Source organism: Neophocaena asiaeorientalis, unplaced genomic scaffold (assembly GCF_003031525.2).
Source record: "Neophocaena asiaeorientalis asiaeorientalis breed wild unplaced genomic scaffold, Neophocaena_asiaeorientalis_V1.1 scaffold86, whole genome shotgun sequence".
Lineage (NCBI taxonomy): Eukaryota > Metazoa > Chordata > Mammalia > Artiodactyla > Phocoenidae > Neophocaena > Neophocaena asiaeorientalis.
Genome location: NW_020175039.1, coordinates 7,912,797 through 7,930,585, shown reverse-complemented (window position 1 = coordinate 7,930,585; position 17,789 = coordinate 7,912,797). Strand labels below are relative to the sequence as shown.

The following is a 17,789-nucleotide window of genomic DNA, read 5'->3' as shown; positions in this document are numbered from 1 at the left end:
TTTGGATTCATGCTCATATTCAGGGAAATCTAACTCCAGATATCTGACATAAAACGCTGTAGGCGTTATTCTCAGTGTGAGAAAAGGGGAATGAATCTTTCGGAGAAGTGATTCCTAACTCTAGCGATTTGGGAAGCCCGAAGACCACACAGCTCCTCAACAAGGGGAGCAACGCAGGGCATCTGCGCATGCTCAGAACGTCGACGCACAGTTTCCCCGCCCCTTCCGGCCTCAACGGAAAGCGGCTCTTCCTGCGGCCCTCCAGCTCCGCGTCCGGCGGAACTGAGCTTCGGCGCCGCAGGTTCCAGCTCGGAAGAGGCAACCAAGGCGCTTGCGGAACGTCAACATGGCGCGGTCGGGGAATAAGGTAGGAACATCTGTAGGCTTGGGCCTTGCCTGTGCCGGGGGTCCGGAATTAGGAATCATGGGATCACGGCGGTGCCAAGGAGTGAGGAAGAGAGATCCCGGTGGTGGGCTGGATCAGTTGGGCCGGGGTCGAGGGTTGCGCTGTGAGAAAAGCTGGCGATTTGGAGTCTTAAGGCGGGAATTTGAGCCTCGCGCACTCCCCACCCCCGCCGCCTACTGAGCCCTTCCATCCTCTCACTTCCTCTCCACCGGTCCTCATCCTGCTTTCCATCCCACTCCGACCTCCCCTCTGTACCTCTCTATCCCAGCCTATCCCCGACTCCATTACTTCTGAATCTGGGTTTTTTAAATCTGTGAGAATGGAAGTTAGCCACGAAACGAACCAATCCCAGAGGCTTGTAAAACTTCAGAGAAGGATTGAGTAAAATAACTTGAAATGTAAAACGTCTTATTACCTCTATAATAATCTAATATTTCGCATTTATTGCGAAAGCTTACTCTGGTGAGGCACTGATCTAACGGTTTATTCCGGTCTCATTTAATCTTCACAACAAGCCCATGAGTTGAAAACTTTTATCCCCAATTTACAGGTGAGAAAACCGAGGCCTAAAGAAAGTGAAGTGATTAGCCCAAGGTCACCCAGTCCACAAGTGGTAGAATCTGAATTTGAACACAGGCTTTCAGCTGTCAGAGTCCGGGAGAATGTCTCTCTTGCTAGGAATCTATGACCCTCAGTGACCCAGGTTAATAACATTATGATGAATTTTTAAAATGGCATTTTCAATATAGGCAGAGCGTGATAGTTGTCTCTGAAGGGTCTCTAGAGGGAGGTGTGTTCCAAGGACTTGTTCATTCATTCATCCATCCATCGGTCTGTCCATCCATCTATTCAAAACTAGGCCCTTTATTAGGCATTTGGTATACAGATAAACAAGATAGGCGTTGGAGCAGCTGATCCCTAGTCTCCTGCACTCCCCATAGGGAAATGCTGATTAAAATGATTATGAACATATGCCACTCACCTCCTTTATTCCTTTCAGCTGCTGAAAACTTTCAGCGCTAATGAAGCAGCTGTTTATGGCAGGTGGACTTGCAGCAGAATTCTAATAGCCTGTATTGCTTCAGTGTTTAAATGAAGGGTTGCCATGCTGCTCAGTTTCTTTCTCCTGGTTTTCTTCCTGCTACCAGAAGGGAGCTTGCGGTATTACGTAGACCATTCTTCTGCTTCCAGATAAGAACTTCCATACTGTGAAACCCTTTGATGCCATTTTTTGGATACCTGATTCCTGGCAAAGGACCTTTAGTCCTCTGATTTAGAGTTTTTTGTTCATAAAAGTAGCTTTTATGAACATATATTAAATAGGTGCAGCAGCGTTTTTGGGGACTCTTTACTTTTTAAAGGTTATTATGCTCAGAGCATTGAAACTATGGGATGTAAATTTTATTGCTCTCAAAGGAATTTTGTAGTTTTTTACCACCCTTTCTCCAAACATGCTATTTATAATCTAGAACTCTCTTAATATTAATGCATTATGTTTAATTCTTTGTAAACTAGGGGAAAACTTAAATAGTCTTTTCTTTCCGTGTTTTGCCTTGCCTGAGATGTAACCAAATTAGAGATCATCTATAATGTCCCTGATAGGAGCTCATCTAGGTTTTTCAAACAGTTTTAGGCTCAGGAGATCATTGCTTCAGAAAACAGTAGTTCTTTCATTTATTACTTCTAAATATTATTTTTTCTCCCTTAATATGGTGTCAGATCAATCTCTATAGCTTCCATCTGTTGATCCTATTCTCTCTCTTGCGGAGCTATCTTTTTATAACACAGCTGTCAACTATTTGAGGATAACAGTCAGGTTCCTCTAAATCTTCTCGTCTGGTTCAAAATAGCCAGTTTTTCCCACCTGTTCCTCAGGTCACATATTCTCCAGATCCTTCTCTAATCTGCTCATTTCATGTTCAGTTGTAATTAGTGTTTCTCATAAGACGTGATGATCAGAGCTGCTCACTGTTTGTCAAGTGTGGTCTGATCAGTACAAAGCACAGGTGAGACTGTCAGTCAATGTCAAAGAATGTTAACTCTGGAAAATACCTTAGATCTCATCTAGTCCAACAACTGCTTCCTGCCTCCACAAATTAATAGTGAATTTAAGTTACATGCCCAAGAATTTAGCTACTTGGTGATAAAGATGGGACTGGATCCCAGGTCTCCTGGGATCTAGTTTAGTTTTGTTTTTTTTTTTTAAACCATAAAACCTGTCTTTTCCTTCCTTAAATTTACTACACCATTGATAGGACTGAAAATATTTTGGAGGATGGAATGGGGTAGGTGTGGGGAATGTTCTCCTGTAGCCATGTCGTACTGGTGACATTTTATAATGTCATTTTATAATCCACCCTGAAATGGAGCTGCTATTTGTTCAGGTCTCCTCCAACCCAAATCAGTTAAACTTTGGTTGCCAAACACAGAACTTTACATGTATCCATTTTACTTTTAGTTTACGTTTGCCCTATTTCCTTAGTCCCCTACATACATGATTGCTAGCCAGTGACCAGGTGTCTGTATTTATGTGGTTTCCTCTGCCTAAAACTGCCCTTGTTCACATGATCGACTCCTACTCATTCTTTTTTTTAATATCTTTATTGGAGCATAATTGCTTTATATGTTGTGTTAGTTTCTGCTGTACAACAAAGTGAATCAGCTATATGTATACATATATCCCCATATCCCCTCCTTTTTGAGCCTTCCTCCCACCCTCCCTATCTCACCCCTCTAGGTCATCACGAAGCATCGAGCTGATCTCCCTGTGCTATGCCGTAGCTTCCCATAGCCATCCATTCTATATTTGGTAGTTTATATATGTCAGTGCTACTCTGTCACTTCATCCCAGCTTCCCTCCCCCTCCGACCATGTCCTCAAGTCCATTCTCTACATCTTCATCTTTATTCCTGCCCTGCCCCTAGGTTCATCAGTACCGTTTTTTAGATTCCATATATGTGTGTTAGCATATGGTATTTCTTTTTCTCTTTCTGACTTACTTCACTCTGTATGATGGACTCTAGGTCCATCTACTTTGTTACAAATAACTCAATTTCGTTCCTTTCTATGGCTGAGTAATATTCCATTTTATATATGTGCCACATCTTCTTTATCCATTCATCTGTCGATGGACACTTAGGCTGCTTCCATGTCCTGGTTATTGTAAATAGTGCTGCAATGAACATTGTGGTGCATGTACCTTTTTTTAAAAAAATAAATTTATTTAGTTATTTATTTTTGGCTGTGTTGGGTCTTTGTTGCTGTGTGTGGGCTTTCTCTAGTTGCAGCGAGGGGGGCTACTCTTTCGTTGCAGTGCGCAGCCTTCTCATTGCGGTGGCTTCTCTTATTGCAGAGCACGGGCTCTAGGCACGAAGGCTTCAGTAGTTGTGGCATGGGGGCTCAGGAGTTGGGGCTCACAGGCTCTAGAGAGCAGGCTCAGTAGTTGTGGCGCACGGGCTTAGTTGCTCCGTGGTTTGTGGGATCTTCCTGAACCAGGGCTCGAACCCGTGTCCCCTGCATTGGCAGGCAGATTCTTAACCACTGCACCACCAGGGAAGCCCACATGTATCTTTTTGAATTATGGTTTTCTCTGGGTATTTGGCCAGTGGTGGGATTGCTGGGTCATGTGGTAGTTCTATTTTTAGTTTTTTAAAGGAAACTCCATACTGTTCTCCAAAGTGGCTCTATCAATTTACATTCCCACCAACAGTGCAGGAAGGTTCCCTTTTCTCCACATCCTCTCCAGCATTTATTGTTTGTAGATTTTTTTGATAATGGCCATTGTGGTTTTGATTTGCATTTCTCTGATGATTAGTGATGTTGAACATCTTTTCATGCGTTTGTTGGCACCCTGTATGTCTTCTTTGGAGAAATGTCTGTTGAGGTCTTCTGCCCATTTTTGGATTGGGTTGTTTGGTGTTTTGGTATTGAGCTCCGTGAGCTGCTTGTATATTTTGGAGGTTAATCCTTTATCAGTTGCTTTGTTTGCAAGTATTTTCTCCCATTCTGCCTACTCATTCTTTAAGGTTCACCCAAGGATCATATCCAGGAGGCTTTTTCTGCCTCCTTACCCGTCCTCTCTCCCTTCCACCAGCCTTGGGTGGATGCCCCTCCTGTGTGCTCTCTTAGTGTCCACTGTATACCTCGGTCATGGAATATTGTGCTGGTATCATTTAAGTGTCTGTGTCCCCTGCTAGAATGGATTTGGTGTCTTAGTCTTCACTTTAGATTCCCAGTTTACAAACTGATTCAAATTATTGGAGTGTATCCTTTTAGCATATGTAGATTGTGACAGTCACCTATTGCCACCAAAATGCTTTCTAACAAACTACACCCCAAGTCAGTGGCTTACGACAAAAGCATCTGTATTCATACTGTGGGTCAGCATATCAGTTGCATTTGGTTTGATGTATAATATTTTTGGCTCAGCTGGGTTGGACTTGGCTCTAGCCTGCAGATTGTTTTCAGATCTACTCCCCATGGATTTGTGCTCAGGCTCAGGCCAGAGGAACAGCAGCTCCTTGGAGCATGCTCCTGTCCTGGCAGATACTTTCTAGCTTTCAGTAAATATCAGGACTATTTAAAGTTTCTCCATAGTGAAAATTTATGTGCCTTACATACACTTTCTAAGTAGAACACCTCCCTTCCCTTTATCACGCATACCCTGAATATCTATGGGTGAAATAAGTAAAGGATATCTCTTTTTCTTTTTTAAATAACCATTAATAACATTTTCTCACATGTTCTTTGGGACTTTTTTTCCAGGCAGCTGTGGTGCTGTGTATGGATGTGCGTTTTGCCATGAGTAACTCTGTTCCTGGTGAAGAATCCCCATTTGAACTAGCAAAGAAGGTGGTGACCATGTTTGTGCAGCGACAGGTAAGATTCACATTGGTCTTGAGCTTGTAACTCGTGGTTTAACTGCTTGTTGCTTCCACTTAATAATGCAAGATGCCACCCTCTTTATGTTGTCTACCCTCAGTGTTCTGGGGAAGCTGAGGGGTTATACTTCCATGTACTCATATGCTACCACTGGAGCCTGATATGTTTTTCTTTTCTCGTTTTGGCTCCTCCACTGGATATTATAACTTTTATCAGAAGCAAGAGGCAATGTGATGTCTAAATGTGGAATCTCTAGAGCCAGATGGCCTGGGTTTGAATCCTTGCTCTGCCATGATACTGACTAACCTTGCAATCTTGAATTAGTCTTTCAACTACTTTGTGCCTATTCCAGTTATCGTTTACTGGTTACAAACTACCCTCCCCAAACTTAGTGTCTTAAATGACCTTAAAAAAAATCATCTCTCATGGTTCTGTGAGACGACTGGGAGTGTGAGTTGGGTGCTTCTCTCTGAGGCCTCTTGTGCAGGTGTACTCACGTGGTGGCCGGTGCTGAGTCACTGAAGGCTCGGTGGGGCTATACGTGCATCCAAGATGGCTCACCCCTGTAGCTGGTAGTTATGCCTTCTGGGGGCTGTGAGCTCAGCTGGGGCTGTCGCCCAGAACCCTTACCTGTGGCCTCTCCATGTAGCTTGGGATGCTCACAGTATAGCAGTTGGTTCTAAAAAGGAGTGTTCCAAGAGTGGGTATTCTAAGAGACCTGCTTATGTGGCTTTGTATGACCTACCTCTAGAAATGCCAGAAGGTCATTTCCACTGCCTTCTATTAGTCAATCAGGTCGCTAAGCTATCTCACATTCAGTGGGGTGGGGAAGGGGCGGGAATTAGAGTCCCCTATTGTTTTAAGGGGTAGCCTCCAAATACAGGGAGAGAAGGAATGGATGGAGGCCGTCTTGAAGACTCTCTACCACGGTGCCTCAGTGAATATCTCTAAGATAAAGTACTTAGTACTTGACGTATTGTAAATGCTATATGTGTTTTTATTATCATTATTACTACTACTACCATTATTATTAATTTCTGCCCTTTCTACCTGGTCTGACTGCTACTTTTGCGAAGTCCATGAAGTCCTTCATTCACTACTCCTCTGGACACGTCTGCTGTTTTTTCTGGGTGTTGCCTTTTCTACTGGGCACTGTTACCTCCCACCTGTCATCCTAGATTTTTACAAGTTCTGATAACCTGGAGTCCTTAATATCTCAAAGAAAATGAGGATGCTTCTAACCTCATTCTGGGTTATAGTCATTTGTGTTGGTTGTATTCAAGTAGTGCTGCTGTGCCCTAACGTAGTATAGATTTTTTTAAAAAGGGAAACAGTGCTTTCAGTTTTTATTTTTGGCTCTGCCCCTCGCATGGGAGTTGAAGTGAAATCTGGAAGGCTGGGAGACAAAACCTGGTGCCGCTCCCATGCTGCATTCAAATTTCCTCCCCCTCCTGACTGAGGTTTTGTTGTCGAACAAGATTACCTTGCCTTAAGATGAATTCTTGTGCAGGAGGCAGCTAGAATTCTAGCTGGCTTGCCCCACTGGCGTGCTGGGAATATTTGAACCCCAGCAGCTGGGACCTTCCCTCCATATACAACTGGCAGTTGCAGCTGGAGTTGTTAACAGACCAAACAGAGGTGAAGAATGACAGGATTCCATCCTCTGCCCATGCAGTGTTCTTTTTACTGACACAGAAGGCTTCTGTTAATAAGTAGGTGGGAATAGGACTGCCTCTTGTGTCGCACGCTATTTCTTGTTTTCATATTTCATTATGGAATGCTTCATAAAAGAAGCAAACTGAGAGTAATATGATGGAAAGCTGTTTTCCCATTGTCTAGAACTACAACAGCCCTAAAGTTTTACTATATTTGTTTGATTTCTTTTTCTTTTTTTTTCTTAAAAAATAAAATGTTAACTTAAAGCCCCTTGTGTATCCCCTCCCAACCCTTTTCTTTCCTCTTCTTCCCCTCCTTTCCTCAGAATTTTCAGTTATTACTGCACATACTTTATACCTTGGATCTCAGTGTATCTATAAATAATATTTAGTATTGTATGAAGCTCTCAAAAGTGTATGTAACAGTATTATTCAGTACATATAATTCCTATGTAATAGTATTATTCAGTACATATAATTCCACAACTTATTTTTCTCAGTCTTTTGTTTTTGAGATTTATTCATGTTGGTAAACATTGAACAAATTTATTCATTCTTTTTTTTTTTACTAGAGTGTAATATTCCATTGTATAAATATTTTTCAGTGTGCTTTTGCATTCTTCAGTCGATGGATAGTTAGTTTTCAGATTGGCCCTGTTATAAACAGTGCTGAAGTGAACTGGAACTTTCTTGTCTCTTGCCTCTTTGTGTACATGTGCAGGAACTTCTCTGCAGTATATATACCTGTAAGTGGAATTGCTGGGGTATAGAATATGAATCAGCAATTTATTTTTAATCTCTGGAAAATTTAAACCTTGTATAGTCATTCCAGAAAGACAGACTAAAATCTTTTCAAATGATACATAATTAGTTTTCACTGGGAATTAGAGTCTGATTTGGGTAGAAGCAAATCAAAGAAACTCATCAAGAGCAGTTACTGCCCTCCCATTCCTCCACCACAAATTGTGCTGGAAGGATGGGAACTGTAGTCAATGAAAAAGTCTGCTTAGAACCTAGGAATTATCATTGCTCATCAGTCCCACGGACCAGTTAGCCCAATATTCTATTGTTGACGGTGGCCCCAGGGACCTGCCATAGGGAGGTATGGTTGTCTTGCTCCCTGAAGGTTAGATATCTAATGGTTTCCAGGTGATATTGTATGATTTCAACCTTCTAACCTGCTTCTCTAGGTGTTTGCTGAGAGCAAGGATGAAATTGCATTAGTCCTTTTTGGTACAGATGGCACTGAGAACGCCCTTGCTGGTGAGGGCCAGTATCAGAACATCACAGTGCACAGACACCTGATGCTACCGGATTTTGACTTGCTGGAGGACATTGAAAGCAAAATCCAACCAGGTTCTCAACAAGCTGACTGTATCCTTTTTGATCCAGAGAAGACTCTTAAGAAATTTCCTTTAATCTGGGGGATTGTAATCTAGTTTGGTGAGGTTCTCTAAGAGTCCTAGCTCTGAGTATGTGGACGTTTTTGGCTCTGAGAACACGGAGGTGATGTGTGTTAGGACTGAATGTGACGTTAACTAGGTTGGGTTGGGTGCCTGGACTCCACACCCTGCAGTAACTTGCTCCTTCTCTGCACTACTGACATTGAGAGGTTGGGAGGTATCAGAAGGGGGTATATGTGTTGACTATGTGTAGAGGGTTTGGTGGTGGCAATGGTTGGAAATGTTTGGACATAGAGAAGCTATTTTTAGAAGAGTATAGCATTAGCATTCTCCTAGCCTTCCTGGATGGAGGATAATTGTATGCCAAAAATCAGACTGATAACCCAAACTGTGAGACTAACAGTTCCTTCCACAGGTGCCCTGGTTTTAAGGGGTTCCTCTTATTTTTCTAAACAGTGGTGCCATCCCTGGTCACTGGGAGGTGCTGCTGTGCTGGGAGTGACTTACAAATGCTACATTATGGCTCACTTCATGTGTAAGAATGGACTGTAATCACAGAAGATGGGTTCTAGATACTGTAAAATGGCATCATAATTTTTCATTAAATGAGCGGAATATGTCAGATTACCTTTTGGTTTATTTCACTTTTCCTGTTTATATGTTTCAGGAAGTGTACTTTGATTTATAACATATATGAATATATGTTAGTGAAATAGACTTGGAAGAAGGGCACTTGGGCAAGTACTTTTAACTCATCACACCGTCAGCCCAGTGTCCACAATTTTCAGCATTGTAGATTTCACTGGAAAAAAGTTGCGTGTTCTTGGGATAAAGGGACTGTTTGGTGTTATCTTCTGCCCTTAACTAGCTGAGTTCTGGATGCCCTCATTGTGTGCATGGATTTGATTCAACAAGAAACTGTGTAAGTATCTCAACTGAAGAGAGCTGGAAATGAGCCTGTCTGTGTGGAATCAGACCATTTGGAAAATAAACCCTTGCAAGGCTATAATTGTAGTACCTGGGAGAGTTGCTTGTACGTACCTCTGTGGAGGCTGGGAGGGGATCCTTTTTTATCGTAGTGACCACATCTTTAACTGAAGTTAAAGTTAGGAAATCAGAGACATACTATTTCCATAATGCTCAGAAATTTTGCCCGAGATGCTCAAAGCATGAGTCATGACTGGGTTGGTTATATGTTTAGTAGGAACCTAGCTGAGCATCAGCAGCACACGGACTTCTGGAATGTAATCACCTTTGTTAGCTGGAGCTAGGTTCATTCCTTACGCTGTTTCTGCTCAGTGACCAAGTACATTTGAATGTTTAGGAAATAACTCAGGAGAATGATTTCTTAACATGCTAACTCTCTCTTCTAGAGGAAAGAAGTTTGAGAAGAGGCATATTGAAGTGTTCACTGACCTCAGCAGCCCATTCAGCAGAGATCAGCTGGGTATTATAATTCATAACTTGAAGAAATCTGGCATCTCCCTGCAGTTTTTGTAAGTCCATAAGAATAATATTTGCAGACAGATCTTGTGCTCTTCTAATGCAGTGATAGGACCCCTTCGTAGGGCACTCAGTTCTCAAGAGTCCTCTCTGCTCTGAGTCAGAATCTGTCAGATCACTGACTTCAGCCAACGTTCATTGATTACTCTCTTGTGTTCCAGGAACTCTTCTGAGTTTTGATGATAAAGGGATGAATGTCACGGGGAAACCTGGGAGTTTAGCTCAGTAGCAGATGTTTGCTTGTGCTGTTCTTGGACCCAAAGAATTGAGGAATTAGAGGAATCTTTTAAGGACATTCAGTTCATCTCCTGCCTGCATAGAAGACTTTACCCAAACAATTACCAGATTGGTGGTGTCTTTTCTTAAACAGCCTAGAGGACTGTGTCTTAAAGACAGTAGATGTTTTTAGGATAGAGAGGAATGTCAACTTGGGAACGATTTTAAACACGTATGCTTATTTTTAAGTCTTTTTCAGATCTAAAGGATACACACACATTTATAAAATGTAATTTGCTTGTGCATATTTACAGATGAGGTATACAAACTTAGGAGGAAAATATTTTTCACAATTTGTTAGGGAGAGAGTCCCTCCTCCCCCAATAACTTGAATTTCCCCTCCAGGCACTTACTTTATCTTATAGCCCTAACAGAAAGTTCTTTCCACTACTCCTTCCTGCTGCATCTGAAACCTGTTTTTTCTTGTCCTATTTTTGGTAAAAGCAGAGTGGTAGTATAGAATGTTGAATTATTAGGGACACTCCTTTTTCGGATTGAGAGCCCTACCAAGAAGCCTCCAGCTCTGAGTGGTAAGCCTACAGCTTCTTTAAAATGCCTGCCATGGAGAATTAAGAACCTCTCTTGCATGTACGTACCTCTTAAGACTGCTGAGGGGCAACTCCTTTCTGTAGAACTGTAGAAAAATAGTTCAGAATAACCCATCAAGCTGATACTTGATACGACGGTGCTTCAGAGAAATTAAGTGCTTTTTAAGTGACTCTTCTTTTCTTATTGAGTTGAGGTTTTCTCAGCACTTCAAAAGCCCAGCTCGGTTTCTGTTCCCTGTTCATAATCTCAGATGCCTTTACATCCTTGACACATACTGCACTTCTGTCAATGTCATTGGAAGGGGCTACTTTTTTTTATATGAACAATGCTGTAAAGCAAGCTGAAGACAGAACATAGCCTCTTCTTCCACTTGCTTGTTATTTGACTGGTTGTATTTTTTTCTTGGGTAATACCCTTCTTCCTTTGCTGCAAACTTCTAGCATGCGAAGTAGAGTTTTTGCTCTTATTGTTTGGTGTATCCCATGTATGGTGGATTGTTCTAGTTGGACTGGACCTTCCTGACCCTTCATTTTCATGTTAATCGTCCCTTCTTCCTGGTTGATGCTCTGGAAACAGCAACAGCCTGGTGCAAACCTGACGTGCCGTACCCTGCTTGCTGGAAGCTCTTTTTCATGTAATGCAGGACATGCACATCTCTCATGCTAAGAATACATAGAAAAAATGGAAACATGAAGCTCTGTTTTGATGATAACAAATGAAATGATAAAGGAATCACCTTAAAAATCCACATGGGGTGACCAGCAGGTAATTTTGAGTAAACTGAAAAGATCGCTGAATTCAACTGTTTGGGTTTCCAGGGACAAACTAGGGTGACATGCTACAGTGGAAAGAACCTTGCTCTTTCAGTCAGATGACTGAGTCTTTGCTCAATCACTTATTAGCTTTATTAGCTATACGGTTTTGGCCAAAGTATTTCATTTCTGTAGCTTCCGTTTCTTTTCAGAAAATGGAGGTAGAAATCTCTATCCAACTAACACATAAGGATGAAATGAGATTGTTTATATAAAAACATTTATAAAGTGTCATGTAGAATATTATCATAAAATGTGTTTGGTTGGTTTACTTTTCAGTTTGTATATTGATTATTGAATATTCCCATGACTGGTAACCCCACTCTAGTTTTAGTCTCATTTCAGTCAAACAACTGGAGTGAAACACAGGAACAAAATTGGTTTTACTTATTTCTAGCAATTAACTGGTTTCTGTATAGGAATTCTCTATCTGAAATAATGATGACGACATTGTTTGAGTTTTAAGTATTTTATACACTTTCTCTTATTAATCTTTATAATAATCTTGAGAGATCATTAATGGGCATTTGTTTGTTTATTTTTGTCTGCCTAGAATGTCACCCAGCCTTTTTCTAGGAAGCGTTCCTTCCTACTTTTTAACTTCATGGCTTGAATGAGAGCTGACATCTAGATCTGGCTCCTAGGCTACCACTAATTCCTGGTTTTTTGAATTGGAGAGTAGAGGGTTAAACCCTCAGTCCCTCTTTGGTAGTGGAGTTGGGCATTATGAGCTTGAAAGTGTTCAGAAACAATGTGGAGGAAGCCAGTCTGAAAGAGCGGGGCCAGCATAAAGGCAAATGAAAATGAAATATGGAGATAGAGAGTGGGAGGGTCATAGAATCCTTGTGGTGTTTGAGACTCTGGGTCTAGTCATCCTAAGGCCATGTGCAGCCTTGCCCTTTCAATTATTTTGTTATGTTAAGCCAATAAATTACCCCCATAAAAGCCAAACCAAAGAGACTTCGGTCACTTGAAACCGATAGAATATTGGTCAAGGTAGATAGTGCCATTTGATGGTTGAGAAATGTAAAGCTCAGAGAGGCTGACTGACCATTTTCTCATAGCTAGTGAGTGACAGTCACAGAATTGGAACCCCGTTTATTATTTGGCTTCAGGGCTTTTCTTCTTAAGTACTTCTGGTCTTTTCCTGATAGTTTGCCTTTCCCAGTTGGCAAGGAAGATGGAACTGGGGACAGAGGAGATGGCAACTTGCTCTCCGACCACCATGGGTCCTCCTTTCCTCCAAAAGGAATCAGTGACCAGCAAAAAGAAGGTATTCGGATGGTGAAAAAGGTGATGATGTCTTTAGAAGGTGAAGATGGGCTGGAGGAAATTTATTCCTTCAGGTAAGACATGAAAGCATTGTTTACAACTTTCAGTTGTAAGCATATTAATTTTTCTTCTGATCAGACGGCTCCCTAATGCTTTTCCTTTTCTGGGCCACTTTTGAATTAGCAGTTATACTTTAGTATTTCAATTTTTATTAAAGAAATGGTGCACCAGCCCCTAATCCCATTTTTTGAAGTTTGCATGGTTGGTGCAAGATTTCTTATTTATTTGCAAGACTATGTCGGTAGAGTTTGGAAATACATAGATATAACGAACGATTTAACAAGTCAAATTATAAAAGATGAGGTAGTAGATTTCTTCTTTATGCCGAGCTTGGGGCACATTTCTTGGGCCCTTCCTTGTCATACACCTAAAAAACATTCTTAATTATAAAAAGTGGTGTTAGATCTGAGATAATACTTAATATCCTCTAATCTTCTGATTTAGGTTTTAGGAGGCAGTATACTATAATATAGAGATTTTTTAAAAAAAACTTTTGGTCTCAACATAGTTTGGTCAGGCAAAAACAAATCAAAACAAAGCAAAACCCCCAAATATTAAGAATTTACAACCTGTTTATTCCATGTGGGCTTTGTAAAGGCAAAATGATTTAAGAAATGTGAAATCCCTGAAGTACCATATAACGATTAGTCAAGCTACTTTTTTTGGCCATCCAATTAGAGACTGTGGGAGAGATGATCTCCTTTATCTGTATTATTCTTGGTTGGAATTGGATATATATTTTGATCAAAGAACCTGAGAGGGGTCCATAGCATCTAGAACGGTGTGTATTTGAAGGGCCTGATTTGGTAAAAGTGGCAATAGAATACCACACTGTATGGCTGTGGAGTTTCAAATCCTCAGGGATACTGCTACTTGATGTTAAAGAATTAATTCCAGTTTATTAATAAATACACAAAATACAAGCATTTTAAGAAAAGTTCTTAATTGAAGTAGAGGTTCAGTTGAAATAAAGGTTAAACAGTTAGGATTTTTTTGAGTAGCAGTAGTGTGTATCTGCTCTACTTTTTATTCTCAATCACAATTTTCAAATATTTCTGGTGAGCTATAATTGATAAGCAATCAGCCTGCTTTTCTAAACATAGATACTATTGAAAAATTGCAGGTAAATGGGAATTTTAGAAATTGAACTGTAATTTCCCAAGGGGTTGTCAAAGGAGTCAATGAAGAATCCTGTAAAGTGATGTTTCTTTGCCATAATATGTGTTCTAATTGTAATACATGCAAATATGTGTTCCTAAATTATTGTTCTTTCAAATTTGGATATGGCTTTCTCTAACATGGGAATACATGTCTAAAGCTAACATATTCACCATGATATTGTAAAGAAGAATATAGGCCAATAAAATTACCTAAAAAAGTTTCTTTTCCTGTAACATAGCAAGGAGGGAAATTACTATGTGCTGTCCTAGCCATTTGAAGTTACTTTGATTTTAGGTCTGCCGTGAAGGTGTGGATCAGAACTTTGCCATCTGATACAGTAGCCATTATCCACATGTGGCTATTTAAATTTATTAAAATTAAATAAAATTTAAAACTTAGTCTGTCAGTCATAGTAGCCACTGAGTTAAAGAGCTCAGTACCCTATTGGACAAGAATAGTTAGAAATAGAATACTTCCCTCATTGCACAAAGTTGTACAGAACAGCCCTGGACTAGACTTATCCTCATCTAGAAGACATTAGAGGAAGATAACTTGACTTCTAATTGGGGAGCTTCAAATCTGCAGAACTCATCCAGTTGTTCTCAGATGTTACATATAAGAGGCTGGTCTTTAGAATTTCCCCTGGAACAGGATCCAAACCTCTTGATGGTTTTAGACGTGACTCATAATCAGACTAGCAATGTCCTATGAGACAGGTTAGACCTGGTTTCAGACCCATTCATTCCTCAGTGAATACAAAGCCCAGGTGTACCGTAAGCTTTGGAGCAGGGTATCAGGTAGAATATCTACTATTCATTGTAGATTATTTCTGAAAATTGGAGTCTCTTGAGGCCTCTTTGTCCATAACTCTGGATAATGTCAGATAATCCTTAGTGAATACCACAAATTCCACCTATCTCCTATGATCTTCTCTGTTGTGTTTGATTAGGAACCAGATGAAAATAGAACTGATCTTCACTAGTATTCAAATGAAGTAGCCCTCTGCATTGTGTTTGCTACTTCCCAATTCCCTTTCCCTATGCAGTGAGAAACCTACCTGCTTTAAGACTGAGTGTGGACTGCTAAATTCCTTTATCCCATGGAGAGTCATTATTTAATTCTCTCCACTGTGTGCATATACTTACCATGTCTTTTATTTAAGAGAATGGAAATGAGCCAAAGAATTGCAGCGTTGTGAACAGTGACGATACAGGATGGAGCCCACCCTTTGATATCTTAGAGCAGGGCTTTTTATCCTCAGGTCCATGGTTTTCAGGGAGCTGGTGTATGCAAACACATTTATGAATGTGCTTTTATCACATCCTCACAGTGTCCTTGGTCCTGAAAAAAAAAATGTTAAGAACAGCTGGCCAAGTTGAAGAAAAGATTGAATAGGGGGAAGGTAAAGATGTTCCTTTTCACCTATCAGTAAAGGAATTCAACTCCTTCCTCCTAAGCCAACTCATTTGTATTCTGGCTCTCTCCCAACTGATGGTCGCCACGAGTTTTCCTTGCCATCCCCTGCTGTTCCTCTCTTTATGATCAACAGCATCTCACTTCTCATTCTAGACAACTAAATGCAATATCCAGCACAGGTTAACATTTTTAAAATTGCTGCTTTCATAATACATTTTTCTTTATTAAGTGAGAGTCTGAGACAGCTGTGTGTCTTTAAGAAAATTGAGAGGCGTTCCATGCCCTGGCCCTGTCAACTGACCATTGGCTCCAATTTGTCTATAAAGATTGTGGCTTATAAATCGGTAAGTGGTAGGTACACATTTTTAAAGAAATGTTAGCAGGCAGACAAATATGCTTATATAAGGAACTGACAGTTCGTGTGTGGGTTATTCAAAACCATAATTACTGCTTCTCTAACTGCTCTCCCTGTTCATTTCATCTCTATTTAGCTTTTATGTAAAAGGCATGCTAACAGAGGAAGTTTTAAGAATTGTCTATAATAGGGACTTCCCTGGTGGTCCAGTGGTTAAGAATCTGCCTTCCAATGCGGGGGACACAGGTTCGATCGCTGGTCAGGGAACAAGGATCCTACATGCCACGGGGCAACTAAGCCCGCGCGCCGCAACTACTTTAAAAAAAAAAAAAGGAAAAAAAAAAGAATGGTCTATAATAGGGGTTGATTCCCTCCTTTTTCTCTTTCTCTCCATTGACAATTGATTGTTAATCATGAGTTTCAGGTCTTTCTCTTTTTTTTTTTAAAGAAAGAAAATGAAATGCATTAAGTTGTATCATTGTGGTATTATAACAGAAATACAGATACACACCAGAGTTCAGTTCAGGATTTTGAAAACTCAGTCACATCTAATTTAGTTGTTAATGATCTGGTAGTAACAGCATCTAAGAAATATCAAAAGATGTTGACTTGTTACTGTGAAATAGCCTTTTGTAACATGTACATTTGTACGTAATAGTATATTTTCAAAAATGAGTTGCTTTTGGTAATTATTTGATGAAATTCCAGTTTGAGTATGAGTCTTGGATCCATGCCTCCGCATGACCTTCCTTGTCTTTTTTCTTTAAACGCACAAAATAAATATATAAAAACATTTAAATATATAAAATGTACAACATATACAAAAACATGTTGTTTTATATATTCAAGTGTTTTTTTTAATATTCAAGGACTTAATTCCAAAACACCCTACGTGCATGAAAACCGTGGAGGTACTTCAAGGCCTAGAATAGTGTCCCTGGGAATGAGAATACAGTCTCTTTCCTTCTTTTTTCCTAGTTACTTTTTCATATTTCCTTATTGATTTCTGAATACTGATAGACTGCTTTCCCCTTTCTCGTGTGTTGGGAAACTGTGGTAACAAAATGTAGGGCCCTCTTTTGTTGGACAGTCTGAGGGTTTTGTATAGAAAGTGTTTGAATATATACACATACTCATATTTATCTGTGGATTACCCTTGGAAAATAAAATGTAGAAAGAATTATAAAATAAACTAAAATTTCCACAGTAGGCAAGAGACAACAAACCAATGTAGCTGGAGTCATTGTTTTGGATTTTTTTCTGTAAAGCAGAGAGTATATTAGGTTTTCATCTTTTGTCCATCTGAATCATAGCTTTTCTTGTTTTCCCTTTATTTTTCTTTTGGAAATCAGATTCTACAAGAGAGAGTTAAAAAGTGTTGGACAGTTGTGGATGCAAGAACTCAAAAAAAAGAAGATATACAAAAAGAAACAGTTTATTGCTTGAATGACGATGATGAAACTGAAGTTCCAAGAGAGGATACTATTCAAGGTATTATTATGCCAGTGAGAGTTTCACTTTTGCCTAGAAAATTTTCTTCAAGATGATAGGAGGCAGGCTAGGTTTTGTATTATTATTTGTCTAGAGACACAACTATATGAGGGGATCATGAGACACTGGATCCTTTAGGTCATCTGTTGGGTCTCAGGCAGGATGGTTCCGAGGCAGGAGTATACTCGGGCATTCAGTCTCTCTGGGTTTTAAATGTCTCATGTGACAGGACTTAATACTTGGCTTTGTTTTAAAGTTTGAAACTCACTAGCTAGGAAAATGCTTATATTAACATGGCCGAAGCAAATTTTTTGTTTACCTTTTATTTCCATAGTGATCATTTTTCTGAGTGCCAATTTCAGGTCTTATATCCTGCCTGTTTAGCTCCCTTAAGGTAATTTAGGGGATAAGAAAAATTATTTGTGTTTGTTATATTGCCTTATGTTCACTAGGATCTTTAGAGTTGTACTTCATATATTTGTACCCATTGGCTCTGTGTAGTGTATTTAGATGGCATCTCTATCCAGAGGGCTTAGAAGCTAGCTGAGG

At 40.1% G+C, this 17,789-nt stretch overlaps 1 protein-coding gene across 5 annotated transcripts in view; it reads left to right on the top strand.

Moving 5' to 3' along the window:
• Positions 1-260: 260 nt before the first annotated feature.
• Positions 261-17,789, top strand: part of XRCC5 (X-ray repair cross complementing 5) — a 97,508-nt gene continuing 79,979 nt past the window's right edge. For all 5 annotated transcript variants that reach the window (XM_024763224.1, XM_024763221.1, XM_024763223.1 and 2 more), the window contains exons 1-8: positions 261-367; positions 5,171-5,284; positions 8,133-8,316; positions 9,219-9,267; positions 9,719-9,841; positions 12,640-12,831; positions 15,624-15,738; positions 17,102-17,240. In XM_024763224.1, coding sequence (XP_024618992.1) covers positions 347-367; positions 5,171-5,284; positions 8,133-8,316; positions 9,219-9,267; positions 9,719-9,841; positions 12,640-12,831; positions 15,624-15,738; positions 17,102-17,240 — 937 coding nt within the window. In that variant the 5' untranslated portion in view covers positions 261-346. The remainder of the gene's footprint in view (positions 368-5,170; positions 5,285-8,132; positions 8,317-9,218; positions 9,268-9,718; positions 9,842-12,639; positions 12,832-15,623; positions 15,739-17,101; positions 17,241-17,789) is intronic.